The sequence below is a fragment of the Prunus mume genome, linkage group LG3 (assembly GCF_029339155.1).
Source record: "Prunus mume cultivar Tortuosa linkage group LG3, ASM2933915v1, whole genome shotgun sequence".
Classification (NCBI taxonomy): Eukaryota; Viridiplantae; Streptophyta; class Magnoliopsida; order Rosales; family Rosaceae; genus Prunus; species Prunus mume.
This window is the reverse complement of record NC_142700.1, coordinates 19890429-19914040: the sequence shown is the minus strand read 5'-3', so window position 1 is coordinate 19914040 and position 23612 is coordinate 19890429. Positions and strand designations below refer to the sequence as shown.

The 23612-nt window shown below is 35.5% G+C and overlaps 5 protein-coding genes across 9 annotated transcripts; 2 read left to right on the top strand and 3 right to left on the bottom strand.

Annotated features, from left to right (window-relative positions):
* Positions 1-157: 157 nt before the first annotated feature.
* Positions 158-769, bottom strand: LOC148919034 (uncharacterized). The gene has a single exon (XM_089048767.1). The coding sequence runs from the start codon at positions 767-769 to the stop codon at positions 158-160; it is 612 nt and encodes a 203-aa protein (XP_088904893.1).
* A 4149-nt stretch (positions 770-4918) lies between these two features.
* LOC148919033 (two-pore potassium channel 1-like) lies at positions 4919-6473 on the bottom strand. Its single transcript, XM_089049488.1, has 2 exons — positions 5335-6473; positions 4919-5228 (listed from the first exon to the last, which is right to left on the bottom strand). Exons 1-2 carry the CDS (start codon positions 6234-6236, stop codon positions 5066-5068), a joined length of 1065 nt encoding a protein of 354 aa, XP_088905614.1. The 5' UTR covers positions 6237-6473; the 3' UTR covers positions 4919-5065.
* A 668-nt stretch (positions 6474-7141) lies between these two features.
* LOC103342724 (meiotic recombination protein SPO11-1) lies at positions 7142-12541 on the top strand. Of its 5 annotated transcripts, XM_089049465.1 has the most exons (17): positions 7142-7298; positions 7408-7507; positions 7716-7789; positions 8031-8132; positions 8468-8541; positions 8735-8751; positions 9060-9129; positions 9238-9274; positions 9453-9500; positions 9601-9659; positions 9762-9793; positions 9880-9985; positions 10181-10301; positions 10388-10451; positions 10529-10638; positions 12208-12283; positions 12402-12541. In XM_089049465.1, the coding sequence occupies exons 1-16, from the start codon at positions 7232-7234 to the stop codon at positions 12237-12239; spliced, it is 1113 nt and encodes a 370-aa protein (XP_088905591.1). In that variant the 5' UTR covers positions 7142-7231; the 3' UTR covers positions 12240-12283; positions 12402-12541. The 5 variants fall into 5 exon arrangements, with proteins under 5 accessions (XP_088905591.1, XP_088905590.1, XP_088905592.1 ...); XM_089049464.1 differs by lacking the exons at positions 12208-12283; positions 12402-12541 and adding an exon at positions 11507-11637; XM_089049466.1 differs by lacking the exons at positions 8031-8132; positions 12208-12283; positions 12402-12541 and adding an exon at positions 11507-11637.
* A 2748-nt stretch (positions 12542-15289) lies between these two features.
* LOC103342726 (uncharacterized) lies at positions 15290-16273 on the bottom strand. The gene is given in 2 exon segments (XM_008246366.2): positions 15290-15692; positions 15695-16273. Coding segments are annotated over 2 exon segments (732 nt in total). The 5' UTR covers positions 16155-16273; the 3' UTR covers positions 15290-15420.
* A 2213-nt stretch (positions 16274-18486) lies between these two features.
* Positions 18487-23366, top strand: LOC148919032 (mitochondrial import inner membrane translocase subunit TIM50-like). Its single transcript, XM_089049079.1, has 10 exons — positions 18487-18959; positions 19349-19440; positions 20461-20497; positions 21045-21106; positions 21240-21353; positions 21626-21730; positions 21813-21911; positions 22289-22445; positions 22579-22681; positions 23003-23366. The coding sequence occupies exons 1-10, from the start codon at positions 18683-18685 to the stop codon at positions 23046-23048; spliced, it is 1092 nt and encodes a 363-aa protein (XP_088905205.1). The 5' UTR covers positions 18487-18682; the 3' UTR covers positions 23049-23366.
* Positions 23367-23612: the final 246 nt, after the last annotated feature.

The following is a 23612-nucleotide window of genomic DNA, read 5'->3' as shown; positions in this document are numbered from 1 at the left end:
GCCCACTTAAGAGCTTATTATTATTGAGTGCTTCAAAAACTGCATCAGCATGCTTATCTCAACATATCACGATAATTAGCAAATGCACCCACAACATTTACCACATTAGAAACCATAGTAAATAAATATGCAATTTATGAATGTTTTTTTGCCACAGCTACCAGAGTTCGCTGAAATTGAGCAAAACAATGAACATAAAAGCAGAGTCATTCTCATTTAGAATGAGTGTTTTAAGACCACTAAACGCACCTCTTATATTACTTGCCTCATCATAAGCTTGCCCTCGCAATCTAGAGATGCTTAATCCATGTCTTGAAAACAAATAATCAACGACTAACTTCAGTGAGGAAGATTTAGTATTTGTAACATGCACAATACCTAGAAAACGCTTAATTACATGACCTTTATCCACATAACGTAGTACAATGACCATTTGCTCATTTGAAGACATATCACATGATTCATCAATAAGAACGACAAATAATGAATCACCAATATCCCTGATGATTGCATTGATAATTTTAGTTGAAATAGCACTTGAAATGTCCTTCTGGATATCAAGTGATGTCAACTTCATATTTTGAAGAGCATTTTTTAGCATGACAGCTTTTATATCATCATTGAAACGACATAGCCATCGTAAAAATGCAAGAAAATTCCCTTGATTGGTTGAATTTTCATATTCATCATGCACACAAAATGGAAGCCCTTGTTGTAAAAGTATCTTACTAACACCAACTGATGCACCTAAATGAGTTCGATAATCCATTTGATCTTGGTTTAAGTGTTTTGAGAGAATTGTTTCAATATGTTGCTTTTGGTTTAATAAGACCTCACAACTTCTCCAACCTTTATTATGGACACTATTTGGTCCTCCAACATGAGTTTGTAGTCTCTCTTTTTTCTTCCAATTTGAATATCCAACACCAACAAAAGATTACCCCTAGATTGCTCTCCAATATCAGGTTTAAAGAGATAACAACATAGTCAAAAGGCATCATCTTTTTTATGATGTACTCCAACCAAGTATGAAACTCACTAAACCAAGCAAAATTAAACCGTCTTAGTTTGGCTCCAAAGTTTTTGTAAGGAAAATTATGCCCTCGAGGTTGACAAGGACCTTTTTGGAGATAAGCTCTTCGAACTTGGTCTTGAACATTTGGATGGTAACTCAATATTTGGTTACGTAATCCAGGATCAGCTGACAGATTTTCTAGGTTAAGTTATGTAGTTTGGTTAGAACTACTTTCATTTCTCTTTTGAATACCCTCCTTCCTTGCTTCAATCATTCATTCCAATTCTTTAGAGTAAATTTCTACCATGTAGTAGTTTGGGTTTGAACTACTTTCATTTTTCTTTTGACTCTTTGCAGTGAAGACTCCACTAACTCAGACTTTGATTTGATTTTCTTTTGAAAAATCTTTCCATAATTGAAGCATGAATATGGACTAAATTTAAATTGAAACAAGTATGAATATCTTCTCAAACTTATAAACCGAAACAAATTGAGCATTCAATTCATAGCAATATATTAATCAAACCAATAGAGAATCTTGATGAATTATTTTTGCATATGTCAAACTGTAATTTGCAGGAAGTAGGAAGACCTTCTTCCAGGGAAAGAGGGAAGCTGTGTCCTTATTGATTGATGCAAGAATGCAATATATAATTATGATAATAATTCTAATCCTTTTGGGAATGGGTAGAGTATGGTTGTAGGAAATTTGGCTTGTAAATAAGGCCTATTTGGTGACATAGTTCTTTGGCTGTTGGGTATGGCCCATGTGGTAAAGTACTTTTAGCTTAGAGGAAATTGGGCTACATACTAGTACTTTTTTTCTTTGATAAAATTTCAGTGGGGGCTAGTGACTGCATTGGTCCCCACGTGCTTCTACCCCTACTTATGATATCATTGGTGGAAATGAATGAGTCACATATTCCCTTATGATATCATTGGTGGAAATGAATTAGTCATTTATTCCCTTAATATTCTAATATGTACTTTTGTAGCCTCCTATAAATTTCCTTGCTTCAATCATTCATTCCAATTCTTTAGAATATATTTCTAACATGTAGTAGTGTTTTGAGAGAGAGAGAGAGAGAGAGAGAGAGAGAGAGAGAGAGAGTTTGTCTTGCAAGATTTTATAATTATCATTATCATGGTGAGTGGGTTATGTAATGTGTTATAAAAGTTCTTATTTTGTGATAAATGTGAAAATCATGGATTTATTCGATTTACAAATCTATCTCTATTTTTAAGTCAAGCATGTCTAATTTGTACAATATTTCACACAATATATATTATTGGGAGTTTTTGTGAAGTACGTACTATTGATAGCACATGAGAACTTCAGTGACTGGGTATCCGAAGAATAAATGTACTGGACAAGGACATACGGCAGTGAGGCCGAAAGGGGTCACGTGCCAGGTACAATTTGTGAATGATGACCAAGATATAAAGTAATGATGTGATATGATTTGGATTGTGTATCTTTTTATTATATTTTCTAGAGTGTGTAAAATGGCATTGCTTGACTGACATACTACATAATTTACGCACTGAGCAGTGGTTTGCTCATCCCTAACCTATTTTGTTTTTCAGATCAATTAGTGGGCGATACAAGACTAAATCGGAGAAGTTGGATTAGTTGAGAGTGATAAAGTTTTATTTATATTTTGTACCCTTGTAAGATTATTATTATTTTTATAAGGGAAATGTATTTTAACCAAATTTTCACTCTAGCCAACTTAGCTAAGCCCAAAATGATATAAGTGAGAGGGAGAGGAGAAAAAAATTGCCCCTTGTTCATTAGGGGAGGAGTGGACTAGATTGGACTACACTAGCAAAATGCCTACATTTCATTCGCAATTAAGACATAATATGAATATTGTTGTATAACTTGGAGGATGAATGATGACTATTCATAAGAGGTTGATGACTAAACTTACCCCTCATAATCCCACCATTTTCAAGAGGATTAGAGGGGAATGAGGATTAGTCATCAACCTCTTATAGATAGTCCCACAATAATTTTTGTTTGACATCTGAGCAAAGCTAAAATATCGATAGTATCGAAGAACTATTGAGGATATTATCATTTTTCGGGTTAATGATATTTTGGAACATATCCATACACATATCGAATAAATATCGATAATATCGAAAAATATCGATGTCGATAATTTCTCTCACACTTCAATAATATTTGGCCAAAATATCGACAATATTGAGACTATTGAGATGATGATGACAATGAAAAATTTGAAGAGTTATTTACACTAACACCTTCTGAGGTTTCTTGTGTTTTCAGAAAACCCCCTCAAGTCTGAAAAATTACACGAACACCCCCTGAGGTTTCAGTTTGTTTTCACAAAACCCCTTTTCGTTGATTGTTTGTCCAAAAATTGATGATTTAATTATAAAAAAAACTTATGCAAATGACAAAATTAACGTCAATGAAGTATATGCAATCTCAAAGGTCAACTTTGTCATTTGGAGAAATTTTTTTTTGGTATAAAATCATCAATCTTTGGATGAAAAATCAATGAAAAGAGTTTTGTGAAAACAATTTAAAACCTCACGGTGTTGTAATTTATAAAACCTTAGGATGTTCTTGTAGTTTATAAAACCTTAAGGAGTTTTGTGAAAAAGCCGAAAATCTTAGGGTGTTAGAGTAAATAACTCAAATTTGAACCTTACAGGAACTCTATGTGGTATTAAGTCACTCATGTATCATACCATGCAGGATATGAAGTGTAAAATATTTTTGTAAATCATTATAAATAAATGATTATGGTGTGTTTAGTATTCTTTCATTAATTATTACATATTTTCTACACTTGCAGTGTTTGTGAGCTCGCTATATAATCAATTTAAATTAGTTAACCCATCATGCAATGTATTTCCTTCCAATTTTTTGTGATAAAGTAATAGATAATTGACTAAAAAAACATCATCCAAAGTTTCAAGGAATTTTTTCATGTTTTTCTTATCATTTCCGTGGTTTTTATTCAATTTTTATCAATATCAATAATATACCGATATTCCATTGAATTTCCCATGTTTTTGGACTACCTATATTTCCGAAACCATTGATATTTGGGTAAATTACTCAAATGGTCCCCAAGCTTATACCTGATTTACATTTTGGTCCCTCAATTAAATTATTCGTTCAAATGTTCTATCAACTCTATATTATTCGCTCTAGTGGTCCTACCATATAATTTTTTGTTAGATTTAACCAAATTTTAGGGTAAATAATGACTAATTTGCCCTCAGATTTAATGGAAATATTGACAGAATGTAACGGTAGGACCAATGGAGCGACTAATATAGAGTTGATGGACCATTTTAACGAATAATTTAATTGAATGACCAAAATGTAAATCGAGTATAAATTTGAGGACCATTTGAGTAATTTATCCTTGATATTTTAAACCTTGCATCTGAGTGAGGCATTGCTTTGATGTGCTTGCTGCTGGGCTCAGATCCACCATATAACGCCAAATCCAAATTTGAATCTGGGCCATAGGAAGTGTCTTGCCTAGCCCAACTCAAAGAGAACAGATCCTTTCCTTTCCTTTCAAGTTAAAATCTAAATGCAGAAGCATATAACATTGTATAAGTAACATCATAATCTCTCGCAATAAAAAAAGATTTATTCCGATTTGATGAATCACTTTCTTTAGGTTGCTAGAAAAGTCCTATTTTACAATCTGATGAAGGAGCAAAAATTTGTGTGTCCACTAGATGTCGCTGACAAGTGAAGCCTTTCGTGGTCATGGAAATGCAAAATTTCAATGCTAGCAATTGTCATTGTGCAATTTGATTTCACACATTGCATCAATCCAGTACCAAAATGAACGATGATCACTAAAATGCTTTGATTTTAACCAAAGTGTTCATAGGGAAGAGCTATATTGGGAGTGTTTCTGATATGGCCTTGTGTATAAAGATTTATATCACAGAAAGGGTAAGCAAACATACATAACACAAACTAACAGGAAACTTTTGAGAATACTCAACATTTCCAGGTAAACGTGAAACCACAGCAAAATCCCAGAGTTACTTTTCTGTTTGAGGTGGTTGAGCAAGCATTATATCTGATGTCGACAAGGTCCCTGACTTATCAACGTCGAGATCATCGAATTCCTCCATCACAAGTCTAATATCTTCTTGGCTAATCTTCCCCATCTCTTTGAGCTTATATATGATAAATTCAGCAGCCCTATGAAAAAAAAGGACAAGAAAGAGAATGGAAAGTTTGTTATGAAACCATCAGCAAATTAGAATTCAGAAATAAGCCCAGAAAAAAAAAATCACAATCCACATACCCAACAACCCCATCACCATCAAGATCAGCTACCTCCAAATCTACATTTGTCATCCTACGAGAAAGAACCCACTTGACCAATGCCCTTTGCCTGTTCTGGGCGTTTAGCTCAGCAACGTAGAGGAGAAACTGAGCTAAACAAATGGTACTTGTCAATATCCAGAATATTGCAAAAACACGCCCTGCTCGAGTTGAAAAGCTCTTATCTCCATACCCCAGGGTTGTGATGGTAGAACAAACGCAATAAAATGCATCTACAAGGTCCAATTTCTCAACAGTAGCTAGGAAGATTGTGCCAGCAATTATGATTACCGAAAGAAGGATAAAGGCCACAATGCATTTGTACCTCAAACTGTTAGTCTCAACATCTTTAAGAACTTCAATACAACCTACTTTTTGATGCATATGTAAGGCTTTATCAAGAAATATTTCCTGCTTTGCAACCAAGTAGTCGACTGCTTTGCTCAAGATCAACGCAACAAGAGCCATTCCTGTGAAGACAAAAGCACAAGCCAGTAGTTTCGAAAGAATGCTGTTTGGCACTAGGTCTCCATATCCAACAGTGGTCATTGTCACAATACATAAATAAACAGCATCAAGAACTCCATTTGTCTTCTCTCCCTTGATCTGGTTCCTGACGAGGTAGAAGCAGATAGTTCCTATGCCTAAGTAGACAGCCAAGAATAGAGCTACTTTCTGAAAATTCGGGCGTAAATTTTGAAATATGGATTCAGTAACTGGAACTGAGCCAGTGTCGGTTGTCTTTAAGGGTACATACTCTGCAAGAGGAGCACTTTTGCAACGGCGATATGTTCTACTCTTCATAGGATTCTTTTGCTTTGTTTGAGGTGAAGGATCTCCTAGTGCTGAAATCAAAGGTTCCCTCACATCATCCATAGCCATTAGGATTTCAGCAAATTAGAAGACTTGCAAAGCCAAACAGTTTAGGCGGGTTGCGAAAGATAGCACACCAGTTCGAAATGAAAACCTTAAGCTGAGTGAGGGTTGTTGCTGCTCTCAGACCAACTGACATAACTAACTCTGTTTCAAGTATCAAGTTAGTTCAGAGAGAAAACTCACCAGCCACCAGAATAATTAAGCTGCATCTTCAAATTCTGCTTCTCAATTCTTCACACGTCTGGAAGATCTCAGTCTGGAAGTCCAAGCCTCTCAACTGTGTTTGATCTGTGTGCGACGTGTAGGACGATGGGCCACAACATGTGGAGGAGGCACCGTCATTAATACACCAACGCACGGTTTTTCATCATAATATATCTCATTCACTCACTCATCATATGCTCACCAAAGTCTTCTATTCTCTATTTAGAATTTCACAAAACTTCCATCAAGAAGAGTAAATGACTTTGTTGAATAAAAGACGTGAGCTTTTAATCTTATGGGTGGATAAAGGTTGGTCGGTCACATTCTCTTTATTGAATCCAATTGCTACCTTTAGCATTTGTTCAATTAGCTCATATTTTCCCAGTTTACAATTGCTACTGATTTAGGGCATGTTTACTTTCGGAAGTCATGAATTGGGCAATTGAAGAATTTGAGAATAAGGAATTGGAATCGGATTAACTACTCTCCCTAGTTGATATGATTTCTAGTTTAGAGGGTATCTGATTATGAATTTTACCATAGAATAAGTAATTGGAATGATTCCGATACCAATTACAAATTCATTATCCCCTTATTCTTAAGTTCCCCGATTTCTTGAAAGTAAACATGACATTAGTTTCTACACCAGAACCAAGTTTAAAAGGCCCAAGTTTGACAAACACATAAGTTCATTAAGTTCTATTCCTTACCAAGCGGATCTAAACTGACCCGGCCCACAAGCAAGCCTATAAATACCCAGAAATCATTTTAAAAGAATCTCCATTAACGCAAGAATTATGGAGGGAAAGCACTCAAGATGGAGCTCCCAGCCTCGGCCTTGCGATTTGCTAAGAAAAATCAGAGGTCCTCGTCAATTTATATACTGTAAACCAATTCGAAATCAATTTCTTCAAGTAGAAGCTAATTTATAGTTTCTCATTTATTTTTTTTGTTAAATTTTTTTGGAGCGCAGAATTAACTCGAGCTATAGTTGAAGATCTCAGCAATGGACGGTCTCCGGAGATTCTCATCGATCGCTTCAGAAATTACTGCACGAAGCCCGATTCGAATTGGTTAAATGCTAAGCTTTCTTTCTCGATTTTAGTTGATCGTTCAGATTTTCCTGGTTTTTCTCAGCAACCAAACAAGCACCACAGAGTTCTTAATGTGTTCAGTATTCTTTTTTTTCTTTGGCGATATTCCGGGAAAATTAATAATTATTTCGTAGATTGGGTAGTAATTAATAATTAGTTATCCAAACTGGTACATTGTTATGCGCAGTTACTGTAGCTCTGATTTGCCAATTTTGAAGGAGACTCTCACACTTCGAAGGGAAAGCCATTTGCGTAGATTGGGTAGGTTACGTTGCGCTTGGTATGGTATTTAACTTTTCATGTAGTGCAGCTTAGATTTTGTTTTTCGTTTTTTAACAATACACAGACTACTTTTTTCAAAATGAGCTGAAATAAGTGTTCATCTTCCATTTTTGATTGGCAGCCTAAGGACATAACAGACAATTGAACTCTATCATAAATGTACAAGAGATTTATGTAATGCACGAATTACTGATTACCCGGTTCCCCGAATCTGTTTCAGATGTTTTGCTTAGGGTTCTAGTAATTGTTCAGCAACTTCTGCAAGAAAATAGACATGGGTCTAAGAGAGATATCTATTACATGCACCCTTCTGTATTTTCAGGTGAATCTGAGTTACTTTTCATTTCCAATGTCAAAGAATAAATCCTTAGTATATGGGCTGTACGATATAGTTTGTTATAAGACCTTGAACTTGGATTATGATAAATGTTATTCTTCTTTTTACACGAATTAAACCTTGGTAAAAATGCATTGTATTTTTCAAATTATCATGGGCATAGAAATTGAGGCCTACTGATTTGTGGTAAGATAATATGAGAACATATGGTATATTTGATTAGATGTGATATTTTCTAATGGGAAATTCTTGATGCATTATGTCCATGGTCTCTCCTCTCCAAGTAATTAGTAATATTCTCTGCTTAATTTACAATGCAGATCAGTCAATTGTAGACCGTGCGATCAATGACATATGCATCCTTATGCAGTGTAGTCGTCACAATCTGAACGTGGTGGGTACTCTTATATCGGCCTTATCAAATTTATAGCTATTTATATATAGTAATGTGCTCCAACGTGTTATGTATGATTAGTAAAAGTAGTAGTATTCTTTAGACTCTTGAAATTGCCACATGAGCTTCAAATAATTTATAAGGCCGCATACAGCATTTGGGGTATTTACTTCATGTTGCCTTCTTTTGGCAGGTGTCTGTAGGAAAAGGGTATGCATGAAAATTTCGCTTGATTTTCGAAGACAAGAAGATAATGGCATACATTGCTGCTTGATTTTTCATAAAAATGACTTGTGCCAATCATCATTTACATTTACATTTGTGTATTTTTGGTCCGTTGAATACATTGTTATTCTTGGGGCTTGCACCTGTTAGTTCAGTATGGTTCAACTTTCCTTACAATATTGGTAAAATTGTTCAAATGTTTATGGTACTTTTTCGTTGAGTTGATATCACTGTGATCATGGTTTAAGTATTGTCAACTCATACTGATAATTAATGTTTTTATCTCATTATAGGTTGGTAATGGGCTGGTTAAGGTTCTCAGAAGCTGGAAACATGTTTGATTGCATAAATAGGCCAAACACTGTAAGAATGGAACATGTTTTTTAAAAAACAATGATTTGATGACATCTTCTGCATAATCGTATTTTTATTGTGTCTGAACTTAAACATCTGCATCTGGTTCATGTACAGGCCTTTCCTGTTCCCATTCATGTTGAAGAGGTCAAAGGTATTCAGATGATAACTAGGAGAGAACTAATTAAAATATTAAAATTTTCTTGTTTAAAATCAATGGATATTCAAATTCGATAATGTAAACTTTACAAGTTCATTGGTAATTACATAATCAACCCTAAGTGTCATTTGAAGTCCAAAAACATGCTCAAATCATTAATTCTAACCTGCAGATATTGTTAGTGTAGCAAAATACATACTTGTTGTGGAGAAAGAATCAGGTAATTGCTCTTTTTGTTAGCAACCCTGGTGCTTTAGCTGGATATCATTTGATTTTGATGTGTGTTTCTATGAACAAACCATTATTCGTATTCTGTATAGTTTTTCAACGATTGGCAAATGACCAGTTCTGCAACACAAACCACTGCATCGTTATCACTGTAAGCATACACCCTTGTTTTTGGTCAAATAACTCTCATTGATCCTTGAAACAGCTTTTATTAAACTTTTTTGTTGGTGTGCTATTTTTGTTTTCTTCACAGGGACGTGGATATCCTGATATTTCCACAAGAAGGTAACAGAGTGCCTTGCCTTGTCTGTTTGCACTTTATTTTCCCTTTTGTCTATATACTTTACATACTTTTCATTTATGTTTGCCAGGTTTTTGGGGCTTCTTGTTGATACTTTGCATCTCCCTACCTATTGCTTGGTAGACTGTGATCCGTACGGTTTTGACATCCTGTCCACATATCGGTTTGGTTCTATGGTTAGGCTTCCAGATCACTCTATGAACTTGTTATCTATAGTTTACGAACTTAAATAACATGTGAACTACCTAGGAAGACTGCAAATATTGAGGATTGAGAACTGCTGAATAAGTCGATTCTTTTGTAGACTGCTCATATAGTGTAATGTAAATAAAGTTACAATCCAATTTTAACCCACTCTTTTGTGATGTAAGCAACTGGCCTATGATGCAAAATTTCTACGGGTCCCTGAGATACTCTGGCTTGGAGGCTTCCTTTTGGACTCAGAGAAGTACCAACTTCCACAACAGTGTCTCCTTCCCTTGACAGCACAAGGTGAGTGAGAGATATGGTGCTTCATTTACATTGGCATTACTATTTCTTTTAGTAACATTAAATAAGGTTCCTTATAACCATGCCAGACAAGAGGAAAACGGAAGCCATGTTACGTAGATGCTACTTACAAAGAGAAGTGCCAGAGTGGAGGTAAGACTCTGTTAGCTTTCTTATTTCATCCATCATATGACTGGATTAAGTAACTTGAAGTAGTTTTGTCCTTTTAGATTGGAACTACAATTGATGCTGGAAAGAGGAGTGAAATTTGAGTTAGAAGCGTTGTCTGTGCATGAACTTAACTTTTTGTCGGCGGTGTACATACCATCTAAAATTGAAGGTGGAGTCTACATCTAACATCTTCTACATCTGTTCTTGTTACCTTATAGGAGAAAAAAAAATTATAGGATTTCTGCAAAGCATAATCCACATTTTCATTGCAAAACCATTGTATAGGGGAGAGAATTTGATTAAATGTCAGTTAATCGCACCCGAATCTCGGTGAGGCGCAAAAATGGGGGACATCCAGAGACTAATTGTCATGTTGAATGTTGATCCTCCAGAATTGTGTCTTTAATGTGATGAAATCTGAGGGCCATGAGTCTTATTAAACTTGAGTTAACTTTTAAAAAAAATTCAAGGGCCCAAATTTAAATTCAACGGTCAAAGTGATAATTAATTCACGAAAATTTTATTCCAAAACAAATTGAAGAAGGCTAAATCGCTTCTGCCAAAACTATCAAATTTTCCTTTACAGAGGTGGGTTGTACCGTGCACTTGGGCCAACCATTCCTAACTCATATATTAAGAAAAGGTTTTCCAACTCCTTAAACTTATACCTGAGTCAATTTAGTCTTCGATTTTTGTTTTGGAGTCAATTTGGTCATCAAACTCTCTCAGTTGTGACATTTGAGTTTTTCCGTCACATTCTCTATTTGAGAGTTAAAACGATCAATTTGAAAACTCATCTCCTCCTCTCCCCTCTCCTAACCCTCCAATCAACCACGGCCATACCATGCAACTCACTTCGAGACCAAATTGAAATTCGGGTATAAGTTCATGCAACATTGCGATATAAAAAAAACCATAAAGAAATTACAATACCTTTTTCCCGGAAAAAGAAGAAGTGAAATTACTTTTTTGGTATTTCCTCGATATTTATCTTCTTTTTAATTCATTTGACTTTTGCCTTGCTTTCATAATTGCAGAGATAGAGAGAGATTCTCTTAAAAGCATGAAGAAAGTGAGCATAGCTGGAATTTGTGACGAATTTACAAAGACAACTGTCCTATATTCACACTTATATTTTCTCAATCAAAATTAAGAAGTAAAAGTCGAAAAGTAAAATTAATTCCACCATTACGTGCTGGAAACAGTAATTTCACAACTGGACATAATATTTCGTCCCAATCAAAATTACAAGGAATATCGAGAAGAGAGATTTTAGGAATTAATTGCGAATGTGACAGCCAAAATACAACTACAAAATATACAAATGCTAGTAATTATCTCAACGAAAATTAATTTATAAATGATGACACAGAAAAAAGTCAAGGGTCTATACGAACCTTTCAAGCAAAGCTGCAAGAACCCATTGCAGAAATTTTATCAGAATTTGCTCTCATGGATTCTTCCATTGCACAAATGGTTAGACTAGAATCCTTACAATACTTTGTTTTTATTTATTTGATATGGTGAGTACAAGCGATGGGGGAATGGGGTTTATACAAATATCCATTGGGTGTCTGGTTTCGAACCTCTGTCCACATGGATAGAGGTGGAGGAGCTCAACCAACTGAGTTATACCTACTGGCGTTTTTATTTATTTTTAATTATAGTGGTGGTTATAAATTTCGTTCTTGGTATATCTCACGGTATTTGATATATATTTTATTTCATTCTTTTGCAGACTTGTGTTCTGAAAGTGAACATCAAATGTAAAGCATGCAAGACAAAGATCTATGATGTCTTGCAGAACATCTATGGTATTTTCCCTTTTTCGTCTCTCTTATTTCTTATTTTTCTAGAAAATAAATGGTTTTGCTACTGCATATCTTCTACTTTTATTAAGGATTTGTTACTTATTATTATTTTGAAATTTAGGTGTCTATAAAATTGACATAGATGCAGAGCAAGGGACAGTGAAAGTTTCAGGGAAAGTAAATCCAAGTACACTTCTAATGGTGCTTGATGGGTCAGGGAAACATGCAGACCTAAAAAGTCTTACGTTTGATGGTGAGGTCAAGGAGGGCTACGATTGTTTTGGACAAGATGGATATGGAAATGGACATGGATATGGATATGGACATGAACATGGATATGGATATGGACATGGATATAACCCTTATGCGGTGCAACCTTATTATCCCTGTCCACCATTTGGAGGGATTGATTATTATGATCCAAGTCGTCTCATAATGATGCCATTGTCGCCGCCGCCGCCGCCACCGTTACAATTACCATCAACATCGTCGTCAGTTCCACAGCAATCTCAGCCACTACAATTACAATCACAATCGCAATCATTGCCACCACAACCACCAGCACTTCCGCAGGCCGGTAATGCTACAAAGAGGGTGCCCAAATCAGAGGCCAGCTCGGGTAAAAAGTCTATATGCGTTATCATGTAAGGTGCTGGAATAAGTCTAGGTTTTGGTATAGAGCTGAATGTCTATTAATTAGCAAACTGTTTTCTTGATGATGACATGCGCATTATGTAAATACTCAATTTGAAGTCTGTGTTTATTTCCTTCAACTTTCATGTTAGAAGGATTTTTGTCCAAAGTTGTGAATTTTGTTACACCAAATTAATGTGACAGTGTTTCATTCGTTCAAACTTTAAGTGCACTCTGAACTTTAACACGTGTATTGCTAATTAATTGGCGAACAAATTTGATGGCTCTATGTAACAAACGATGAGCATAAAAAAAATCTTCACTTGGATCTCTACTCAAGAATACTAGGTCACTTGGGTATCAATTAAAGGCCAAAAGGGGTCAATCAAATATAATTTTCTTTCATTAGTGCTTTGAAGGCAATGTGTTTGATAAAATGCCTCAACACAAGACGAATTTTTCTACGGATAAATGATATTGCATTTAACCTGCACGAGGACACAGAGCTTCTTCATCTTGCCACTATGTAGAGTTTTAAGAAATTGATAAATTTAGATGTCATTTTAGGCATAGTTTATTTGGATTTAGATGCCTGACAAATTTTATGAATGTATCCCTTTGGTTTTAGGTGAAACTCTCTTAACAAAAAAATAATCTTTAAGTTGTGCGTGTGTGTGTGTGAGAAATTCTCCTCCCCTATAGTTTAGACTATCGCTTGTACTGAAAAAAAAAAAAAAGCTTTTAAGCTTAGGTGCTACAAGTGCTAACATATCTCTCTGACTTTCATTGATTGGTATATGGAATGTGAGAATCAAACAAATAAGTTTGAGATTTAACTTCATCCTGAAGGAAGGAAGGACCCATACATCATTTATGAAGAAACTGCTTTGTTGATGTAATAAGGGGTGAAAATGAAGGCTCCTGAGTTTCCAACCACTTCAGTGTAAAGACTACAGGGATTCTTCCAGCCACCTGTACTTAAAACAACACTAGCAGAATACAAAATCAATCCCTTTCAGAAATGGAAACAAAATTCTGTAGCTTTTTTATGCACTAGTTTTACTTTCAAGCATTTAACTTTATCCAAACAACTGCCAAATGGTTTGGAATTTGAAATCCTACTGATCAGGAACTTGACATGTGTAAGTCTGATTTTGTTCAGAACTTCAGAGAGGGCTACAAAATTATCCCACCTGAAATGAATTTGGATGTTCTGGGGAAGTGAATGTTGGATATCATGAAGTCATGTCACATCTAGTAATATTGGATAAAATGTTTCTTAAGGGCATGGGTTACCTACAGGCTAGAGATGCCAAAATTCTTATATGCTATTCCTTCTTTCTTTTGCTTTTTGACCACTTACCTTTGTATGCTAACTTTTACCTTTTTACTAATTTTCATCTGAGCAAATTAATTAGAAGGCTCTTAAGTGGTAAAATCATCACCCCATATATATAGATAAACTACAATATCCCTCCACGTGAGGGGCACATGATACGTTTTTATAAAAAAAAAGTGAACAAAACTTGACCTAGGTAGTTGCACCACTTTATAGAGATTAGGTGATTAATAGTAATTGTGTACATATTTTTTTTTTTTAGTACAAGCGATGGGGAGGGGATTTTTTACAAACACGCACCAAACAATATGTCATGAGATCTCTGATTTGCAAGCTAAGATCTTTTTCCACTGAGCTAAACTCAATTGGCCGTGCATATACTTAAAAGTTCATGTGGTATTCCTATAAATTTCATAATAATGGAACCATGTCACATCTTAGAGTTTTGACTTTATTCTCCTTCTGGATACCTCTTCCATGTTGCCAAAATTTGGTAAGATTAATACTTGCAACATGATTTCTTAACGACACCAGGTACCTATAGGCTATAGATGCCTAAACTCATATATGCTATTATTCCTTCTTTCTTTATCTTTTTGGCCACTTTGCTACTACCTTTGTATGCTACTTTGACCTTTTCACTAATTTCATCTTAGCAAATTAATCACAAGGATCTTAAGTGGTAAAGCCAGTGAGACAATTAGACAGATTGCTTTGTGATTAGGGATTGTTACATTTTATCCTGATAGCAACAATGAACAAAATTATTTGGATTGACATGATCATGACAGAGCTAGGGATTCAGTGTTTCATCACCTCTGTCAATTCTCCAAGAACACAACAAATGTAAGTTTGTCAAATTCCCACCAAACAAAAAGATTGTGAGTCAATGGGGCCCAGCCAACCATAAACTCCAACAGGGCAAGTGTATATCTAATTGTCATTATGAAATATTTGAAGCTTGCAGCAGTCGCTTTTATATGAATCTCTGCTTCAAAGCACCGTTTTCATATAGTTATTATGCACTCAAAAGAAGGTAGAAAATAAAATCTTTTACTAATTAACATCTATAAATACATAATACACAACTAATTAACATAATGAAAATTAATTATGAATGAGTAAAAAAAGGAAGTATTTCCCACAAATATACTGATTAAGACACTAATTAAACCATGATTAGTTGTCTTTGTGCTTCAATCCTTAGTTCTTCCTTCATTCTCCTAATGAAATCTTCAAATTTCTTGTTTAGTTCTTCAGTGGTAGTACTGGACATTCCATTTCCATCTTCATCTTCTTCAGCAAGTGTTCCATTTTCTTCTTCTTCTTCTTCTGAGACTATAAACTCGATTTCTGGCTTTTGTTCTTTTTGATCTTTATATTCTTCAGCTGCTTTCTCTGCATCTGTTTCTACTTGGTTGATCAAAGACTCACTTTGTTGTCCTTTTCTGCAGCAACATGTTCTGCTGACTCCATACTTTCCACTTTAACATCTTCCTTCTGCATAGCTGGTTCTTCAGTCTCTAGCATTGGCGATTCGAACCCGGAACCACCTTCTTTGTTCTTGAAGGTGGTTTCATCATTAGTACGATGAGACTGGGACGGGGACCGGATTAAGCCAGAGCATTTTGCAAGGACAACCAAGAGCAAATTGCAGATGAGGAACATGCAGTTCTTGTCAATGGTGTGGGTGAAAAGCTGGTAAGGGAATGTGGAGAAGTAGAAGTTGAGGGAATGGAGGCATGAAAGCAAAGATGAGTTGGGAATGCAGAAAGTAACCACAGAAACTGAAAGCAAAAACTTGGTAGCCTTTTTCAGAAGCTGATTGTCTATGGAGTTGTACATGTAGTAACTATGAGTCAAGGTTTGTTGGTTTTGGCTATGGTACTCAGTTTGATCCATTTTCTCTCTCTATCTAGCTAGTTTTTAATTGCTAAAGAGGCAACTCTGGCAAATTGAGGAGGATATGGAAGGCAGAGGAGTTTGAAGGAGTCTTGGCAGGCTTGTATCTACATATCAAAGTCATGGATTGGATTGGAGGGTTATATAGGTCAGGCTTCAAAGTAATTTTGGTTGTCTGGGTGGTTTTCCAAAAATACCCTTGGATTGAGGATCCTTGAATAGTGTTCCTATGTGGAGCAGTAGAAAATTGCCATTTGGAGACTTGAGATGGAGAGGATGTTGACATGTTATTTTCTAGACTATTTTGAACTTTCTAGCTGTCACCCCATTCAGGCATCAGGTAAGAGTAATCTTGATGTTCACCAATTTCAGATTTGACTTCTTTATGATGGAGGCAATCACTTGGGAGAGCTGGGACCAAAAAAGAGATCTGATAATTGATATTCAAGACTCTTTCTGTTCTATAACCAACCCTTGAAATATAGCATAATGTCATTGGCACAAGCAATGCTAGAGAATGGGACTAACTTATACAAATAGTTTACTACTAGTTTTTCTCTTTTCTAATCAATAGATCGAAGAAGATTCAAACTTAAAATCTCTTTCATCATTGGCAAGAAAAATATCATTGAATTAAGAAGCAGGACAGACCCTTATATTGACATTCCCAATCCACCCAAATCAACCCCCCTTTCATGCATGACCATGCACCGCATGTCGGCAAGCATAAATTCCAGCACTTCACGCACCCTACACGTAAGGTAAATTTAGCCGATCTCATTTTGAATTCTAAGTCCGTCCTTCTCTAAGAAGCAAGTAATTAATTATTAGAAATATAGTTGGCAACATACAAATGTGTACAACTGCATGCTAATCTACATTTCTTTCCTACCACCAGGGAAGCCAAAACCAAGAGGGTGTGACATATAGCGGGTGAAAATTCTGCTTTGTATGGTTGTTGCTTGGAAAATCATAAGAAGAATAATAATGCTACACACACACACACACACTTGTGGTTGGTTTTGATTTGGGATGGTGTTCAATCCTTCATCTCTAAGCAAATATCATGCTCTTACTTCTCATAATAATGGAAGCTTTGATTTTAATGTAAGTTGTAACTTAAGAAAAGTTTAGGCAGTTTTCTCTCATAAATAATTAATTTACACGTAAACTTTTTATTATTTTTAAATAATTATATTACTTCATGACATGACATGTCAAAGATATATATATATATTCATAAAACTCTAATCACATATTAACCTTTGATTAGTTAGGCGCAAAAGAAGATCTGCAAATGCAGCGCACGGCTCCAAGTGATTTTGACCATCTTCATTATCTTCTTTACTTTTCTAAACCTTTTACTTTTAATGGGCACAACCCCAAACTTGTTTATCTTCCTAACAACAACCTTCTATGTAGTTTTATGCTTTCCCATAAAGGAGAAAAAGAGAAAAAAGAGAAGATTCTTTCTCACATTTCAGCAAGATTAGAAAAATCAAAATGGTATTTCATGTTAGGTTGTTGTTGGTCTAGGCAGGAAGACAAGGCCATGATTTTGCTGGTTAATAAAGCCATCACAAAATTTAATTCAGGGTTTTATCACAAGTGGCTCACTAAATATGATCCTTAATTTTTTTTGGTTTACGCATCAATTTGGTCAATATTGTCGTATAATTTTCGTTAAATTTGGTTATGTTACCAACTTTAAGTGGGAGCTTTTATCAAAATATAGCTTATTTGAGTCCTTCAACTCATGTTTTTGCTCAAAATGGTCATATTATGTCCGGTTAGAATTTTACATTTGAGTTCCATTAAAGAGAGGACATAACCTTATCGAGCAAAATACGTGAGATTTAGTTTTTTCATGGCCGAGATGTTGTATTTTAATGAAAATAACGCTTTAAGTTGGTGATGTGCCGTCACGTGATCAAATTAAAAGAATATTTTGATTTAATGTGGTGAAAGAGACCAAACTGATGTGTGGACAAAAAGAAATTTGGCCAAAATCAACGTTTAGGATAACATTGACGTGGAGATCAAGAGAATGGCGATGACATTAATCGAATTTTATGGTTAAAGACTAAAATGATGCGTTTAAGTTTAAGATAATTCCGGGACTAGTGTTGCAGTGACATATTAAGACAATAGTTCCATCTTTTTAGTCGGATGAGGAAGAATAGTTCAAAAGTTAAATGGAATAAAATAGAGTCCGGTTATCATTTCTTAATAAAAAATGGAAACAAAAATTTGGAAAAAAGAAAATAATAATAAAAATATATTTGGAAAAGAAAGAGAGAAGTCGGCTGCCAAACAGAGAGTTTCTTGACTAAACTAGAAACCAATCACTACAAACAACCGACATCCAAACACCCCTCCGTATTAACCCTTGAAAGTTCAAAACAATTCCAATACCCAAACACCCCCTCTGTGTCTCTCTCTCTTTCCCTTTCAGGCTCTCTCTTTGCGCAAAACCCTATTAACCCCAAACAGGCGATCACAAGCAAAACCTCTCTAAAACCCTAAAAATGTCTTCGATACTGCTTCGATCCCGTTTAGTCTCCCGGTTGTTAAAGCGTAATCGACGCCTATTCAGCTCCGATGTTGCTTCAACCCCTCCCAAAGAGCCGCTCATCGGGGCTCAAGCCCTAGTCTCCGATCTCTCACCTCCACCGCCACCACCGCCACCACCACCTAGCACTGAGGCTTCGAACGCGTCAAGTGGAAAAGCTTGGAACTTCCTCAAGTACTCGCTCATTGGCGCGATCACTGGAGCCACTGCCACTGTTGGTTATGCCTCCTATGGTATGAGCTGCGCTGATTTGGAAATAATGGTTTCATTTTTTGTTTGGTTTTTTTTTTGGGATTCGGAAGAAAACTTTGATGTGGGCTTTGGGTGAAAAGAACAAGAAAAGTTTGGTGTTGGGTGTTTTAGATTAATTCATGATGAAGAATTTTCATTTATAGCTGATTTTATAAACCAATGCAGAGTTGTAAGATTCGGGGTTTGATTTTGACTGTGAAATTTGGGTTTCTTCTTTTTTCTTGGCTTGTAGAAGCGAAATTTGATGTGGGTTTTGGCTAAACAGAAAAGCTTTGTGTTGGTAATATTGGCTTAATTGGTATTCTTGTGGGTCTTTATGTCTGTTGGTGAAAGAGGGAGAGTGAATTATGGATTCGCATTTGTTTTGCAGCATACTCTGTGGATGAAATCGAGGAAAAGACAAAGTCTCTCCGGGCAGCACCTTCAAATATCAAGGTGGCAGATGATGCACCTGCTCTTGAGGTAAGTATGACTTGGAACTTTGTTTTACGAATGCAGTTACTTGGCTCTGGGAATGACTTGATATTTTTCTACATTTCTTTGGCATGAAATGCTAACTATCAGGTTAGCTTTGCATAAAAATGATATCCGAGTAACTTGACCTGAAAAAGAGAGGGGAAGAGAAAGAACAAAATATAAGGCTTCTTTAGTTTCCCAAACTTTTTTGAAAAACTAGGGATTCAATCCAAAATTGAAGTTGTGTTTTAATATTTTTAATATTTCCAGACATGTGTCATATTGAATTCGAGAACTGCAAAACATGTTCGAGATGAGTTTCTGAGAAGAGTGAAAATAGGATATGCATTTAGTTCACATTGTTTCGAAACAATTTCCTGTCAACTGCTTAATATTAAAATTCTTGACATGTATAGAGGATGACAGTCAACTGCTGTTAGTGTTTGGTCGACTGCCTTTGACCTGGTCAAGCTGGTTCAGTTGAAATTCAGGGGTATTTTGACCAAATACTTAAGCATGGCAGTGAGCTGGGGTTTTAGTCAAGGATGCATATTTTCAGAGTTTTCGGATAGAAGGTTATTGAAAATTGAAAAATTGACATTATTATTTTCAGGTACTGTGTTGTTTTCAAGATTGTATCCGAAAATTCATTTAGGAAAACCAGATAACTATGCCTTTATTTAGGATTGTTTTGTGTCTCTTGATTTTAAGAACAATGAATTGTATCCGCATATCCAGTTTTGGTATAAACAAACATTGTATGCTGTAGTTTGCATACATTGAGTCACTCATCACTAAATATTTTAGCAATTGTTAACCAGAGAAACTGTGTTTTAATCTATACGGAATATTCTGACCAAAAAAAAATTCACACAGAATAAAGACAAGTGTAGGTTGCATTAGTTTCCGTCATATGAAGTTGTGCGGCCTTTCTCATTATGATGCTTTATGTTATCTTATTACCTGTGTACTTGGAAGGGATGCAATTTCAATAGATTAACATTTTGTTTTTCATTTGTTCTGCAGAAATTTAAAAATCGGGTATACTCTTCTGCAATTACAGGTGGGTTCCTGAACTACACCTCTGTTGAGTAATAGCCATGCTTCACGCATTACATTTGTCTGCTACACAGTTTCAGCAGTTTTTCCAGTCTTTTTGTGAATTTTGACTGCTATTAATTCACTTTATGTTGGAGCTGGTTACGTAGAGGATGCATCAATTAACCTCAATTATCTTTTACTTTTATTTTATTGTGTAGTTCATATATGTTAATTACTCAGCATATAGTAACTTTATCATGTTGGTGAACATCAGAAAATTACAAAAATACATATGTGAGCTTTTGATCCAACTCTTTATCACAGAGAAGTGTATTGTGTAGTGATGGTATATTGTAAAAAAAGTATATTGATGGTTAATAATTATTGTTTTGAAGTATATTGACCTTGCTCATTTGGTTGACACTTGTCACCTGATGGGCTTGATGTTTAGCAGCACATGACTTGATAATAGCAACTTTTTGCTTAGTACCACAAACAAGCCATCCTTTCTAATTATAGTTCTATTTGTTACCGACATTATGCTGATTCGTTTTTGTCTTATATTTCAGTGCCTGCTAAAGCAGCCGAAGTTTATATTGATGCAAGGAGAACGATTGAAGAACAAATTCGAGTGTGTACTTTTCTCTCTTTTTTTTCTTTCTTTTTTCTCTTCTTTCAGTTTTGGTTCTCTGCTTCGGCAATTGGCACAGTGTAGCATCATCATTTTGATTTGTTTGACACAGTTTCTTGTTACTGTCATATAGGGTTATACTGAACCATATGCAGAGAAGCTTCTTCCAGATTTGCATCCCATGGAGCGACATGTTTTTACACTTGTTTTGGATCTCCAGGAGACATTACTTTACTCTTACTGGACGGTAAGGCTAGGACTGGAAAATGGTGGTTGTATCTCCTACTTGAAAAAATTCCTTCTTTCAGGATGGCAAGATTTGGCACGGTCTTAGAAGATGTAGTGGGTAGTCTTTTGTTTTTTTTGGTGATCTCATGACATCTAGGCAATGATCTTTTCCCACATTTTTCATGTCATGTAAAAGTGTTCTGCACTACAGTCCTCATGCCTTGAAAGTTCTTTTTGTTTCTTTTTTTTGGTGTGGATACTTGTACTCACGTTTCTTTTTGGCATGTAAAGCGAGAAAAGGGTTGGCAGACTATCAAAAGACCTGGAGTTGATGCTTTCTTGGAACAACTTGCTCAGTTTTATGAAATCATCGTGTATTCAGACTATTCTAATATGGTATTTCAATATTTCACATTACCATTCTTTCTCTTGGAAATTAATTAGACTAACAGAATCTAACTTTTCTTGGTATATGTAGTATGTAGATCCTGTAATGGAGAGACTGGACACAAAGCATTGTGTAAGATATAGGCTAGGAAAGGCTGCCACTAAGTATCAGAATGGAAAACATTATAGGGTAAGTTGGTTGGGTACTTGTTTCATTAAATGATGTTCAATTCCATCTTTTCTGTACCTTTTTGACGTTTGACATCTTTGAATTGCTTCTTTTAGCATGGAATTATTTTATGTGATTGGTGAACCTTGCCTTTGCCAATCTCTTAGTATTTCTTTCAGAAAATTTGCATATTAACTACAAGTTGCACAAACTGTCTGCTGCAACCAAAAAGCTTACTCGCATCCCATGTCAAACCATGAAATAATTGATAAACTCTAATCTGTTTAATTATTCAAAAAATCTGTTCCTTCTTAATTGGCTAATCCATCTGTAACAAATCTGGATCTGAATTTGACGTGTGTTTAGTAAAGCATATGAGGTGTAGTTTCTCTTGGCAGGACCTTTCCAAACTTAATAGAGATCCAAATAAAATCATCTATCTGAGTGCCCATGCACGAGAAAATAGCCTTCAACCTGAAAATGGTGCCATCATAAAGCCATACAAGTATGAGATGGATGACACAGCCCTTGTGGATTTCATACCATTTCTTGAATGTAAGTCTGCAATTTTCATTTGTTTTCTAGCACCAGTAGCTCTTGTATTATTTCTATTCATCATGTTTGTGTTAAATCAACTAATGTTTCTGAGAAATGCATTACTGCCTGCTTGTGCTCGGTTTTTGTGCAGTTGTCGCCCGTAATCCTCCAGCAGATATTAGGCAAGTATTAGCATCATATGAAGGGCGTGATATCCCTGCAGAGTTCATTAGGCGTTCTAAAGAGCATCAGAGGTAAAGTATATTCTTAATATGTGTGTGTTTAACCTTTGTTTTTTTCGAAATTTATAAGTCAGGCGACTGAGGAGCTGTTCTATTCTTGTTGATAATAAAAAATGCTTAGAAATCCCACCTTCCCCCTCTTTATAAAAAGAAAAAAAGAAAACAAATTTGTTACGAGATTCTGAGATTCGCTGCACACACACATGCACAGGTGGCCTTGGTTTGTGATTCAGATTTTGTCCCAAACATGCTTGACCATCCATTTGTTATATACTTTATAATGTTACAAGTTGTCACAAATTCTTACTTTACAAAATTCGAATGACATTGTAGGCGAATGCAAGAACAGAAGCAGCAAGGTCGATTGTGGAGACGTTGAGGTCAGGAAGGAGACCAAGTCAGAATATTGTAAAGACTAGGTGATGTTTTCAAGTATAACTTCCAAGCTGGTTTTCCAGTCAGTGTTAGCTATCAAGCTCAAGCCAATTCCGGAGAAATTTTGAATTGATTATATAATTCTTTTGCGGCATATTAAATCTGATTGATCAGTTCAGTCTTTGGGCTGTTGACATCGTATTTTTGGCATCAATTTAGCTGAAATTTTGCTCACAGAAATTTATATTTTGTAATACCCTGAGAATAAATGATTCTGTTACTTGTTCGTCAAAAATTACTACCCTATTTTTTCGGTTCCCAACACCCTTTTTTGTTGATTGGTATACATGTATTTGGGCAGAATAAGATCGGTTCACTTTTGGTTTGGTCACTATACCATCCATTCAGGTCTGTGCAAACAATATTTTGTCTCGAGTGATTAAAAATGTGTTCCAATTTCTGCCCTTGCACCGATCACCCTCTGTTTCTGGCAAAACAAATCTCAGCTTCCTTTCGACCATTGTTTTGGGGACCATTTTTCATTATACAAGAGATAGTCGAAACTACT

Bases quoted from the DNA above. Each gene is read 5' to 3' on its own strand.
- LOC148919034 (XM_089048767.1), bottom strand. From the start codon at position 769: ATGGATTATCGAACTCATTTAGGTGCATCAGTTGGTGTTAGTAAGATA.
- LOC148919032 (XM_089049079.1), top strand. From the start codon at position 18,683: ATGTCTTCGATACTGCTTCGATCCCGTTTAGTCTCCCGGTTGTTAAAG. The intron at 21,354-21,625 runs GTAAGGCTAGGA...TGGCATGTAAAG, and splicing joins TACTTTACTCTTACTGGACG to CGAGAAAAGGGTTGGCAGAC. The intron at 21,731-21,812 runs GTATTTCAATAT...TGGTATATGTAG, and splicing joins ATTCAGACTATTCTAATATG to TATGTAGATCCTGTAATGGA.
- LOC103342724 (XM_089049464.1), top strand. From the start codon at position 7,232: ATGGAGGGAAAGCACTCAAGATGGAGCTCCCAGCCTCGGCCTTGCGAT. The intron at 7,790-8,030 runs GTAGGTTACGTT...AATCTGTTTCAG, and splicing joins AAGCCATTTGCGTAGATTGG to ATGTTTTGCTTAGGGTTCTA. The intron at 9,794-9,879 runs GTAACAGAGTGC...TATGTTTGCCAG, and splicing joins CCTGATATTTCCACAAGAAG to GTTTTTGGGGCTTCTTGTTG.
- LOC148919033 (XM_089049488.1), bottom strand. From the start codon at position 6,236: ATGGCTATGGATGATGTGAGGGAACCTTTGATTTCAGCACTAGGAGAT. The intron at 5,229-5,334 runs GTATGTGGATTG...TTTTTTTCATAG, and splicing joins GATGGTGATGGGGTTGTTGG to GGCTGCTGAATTTATCATAT.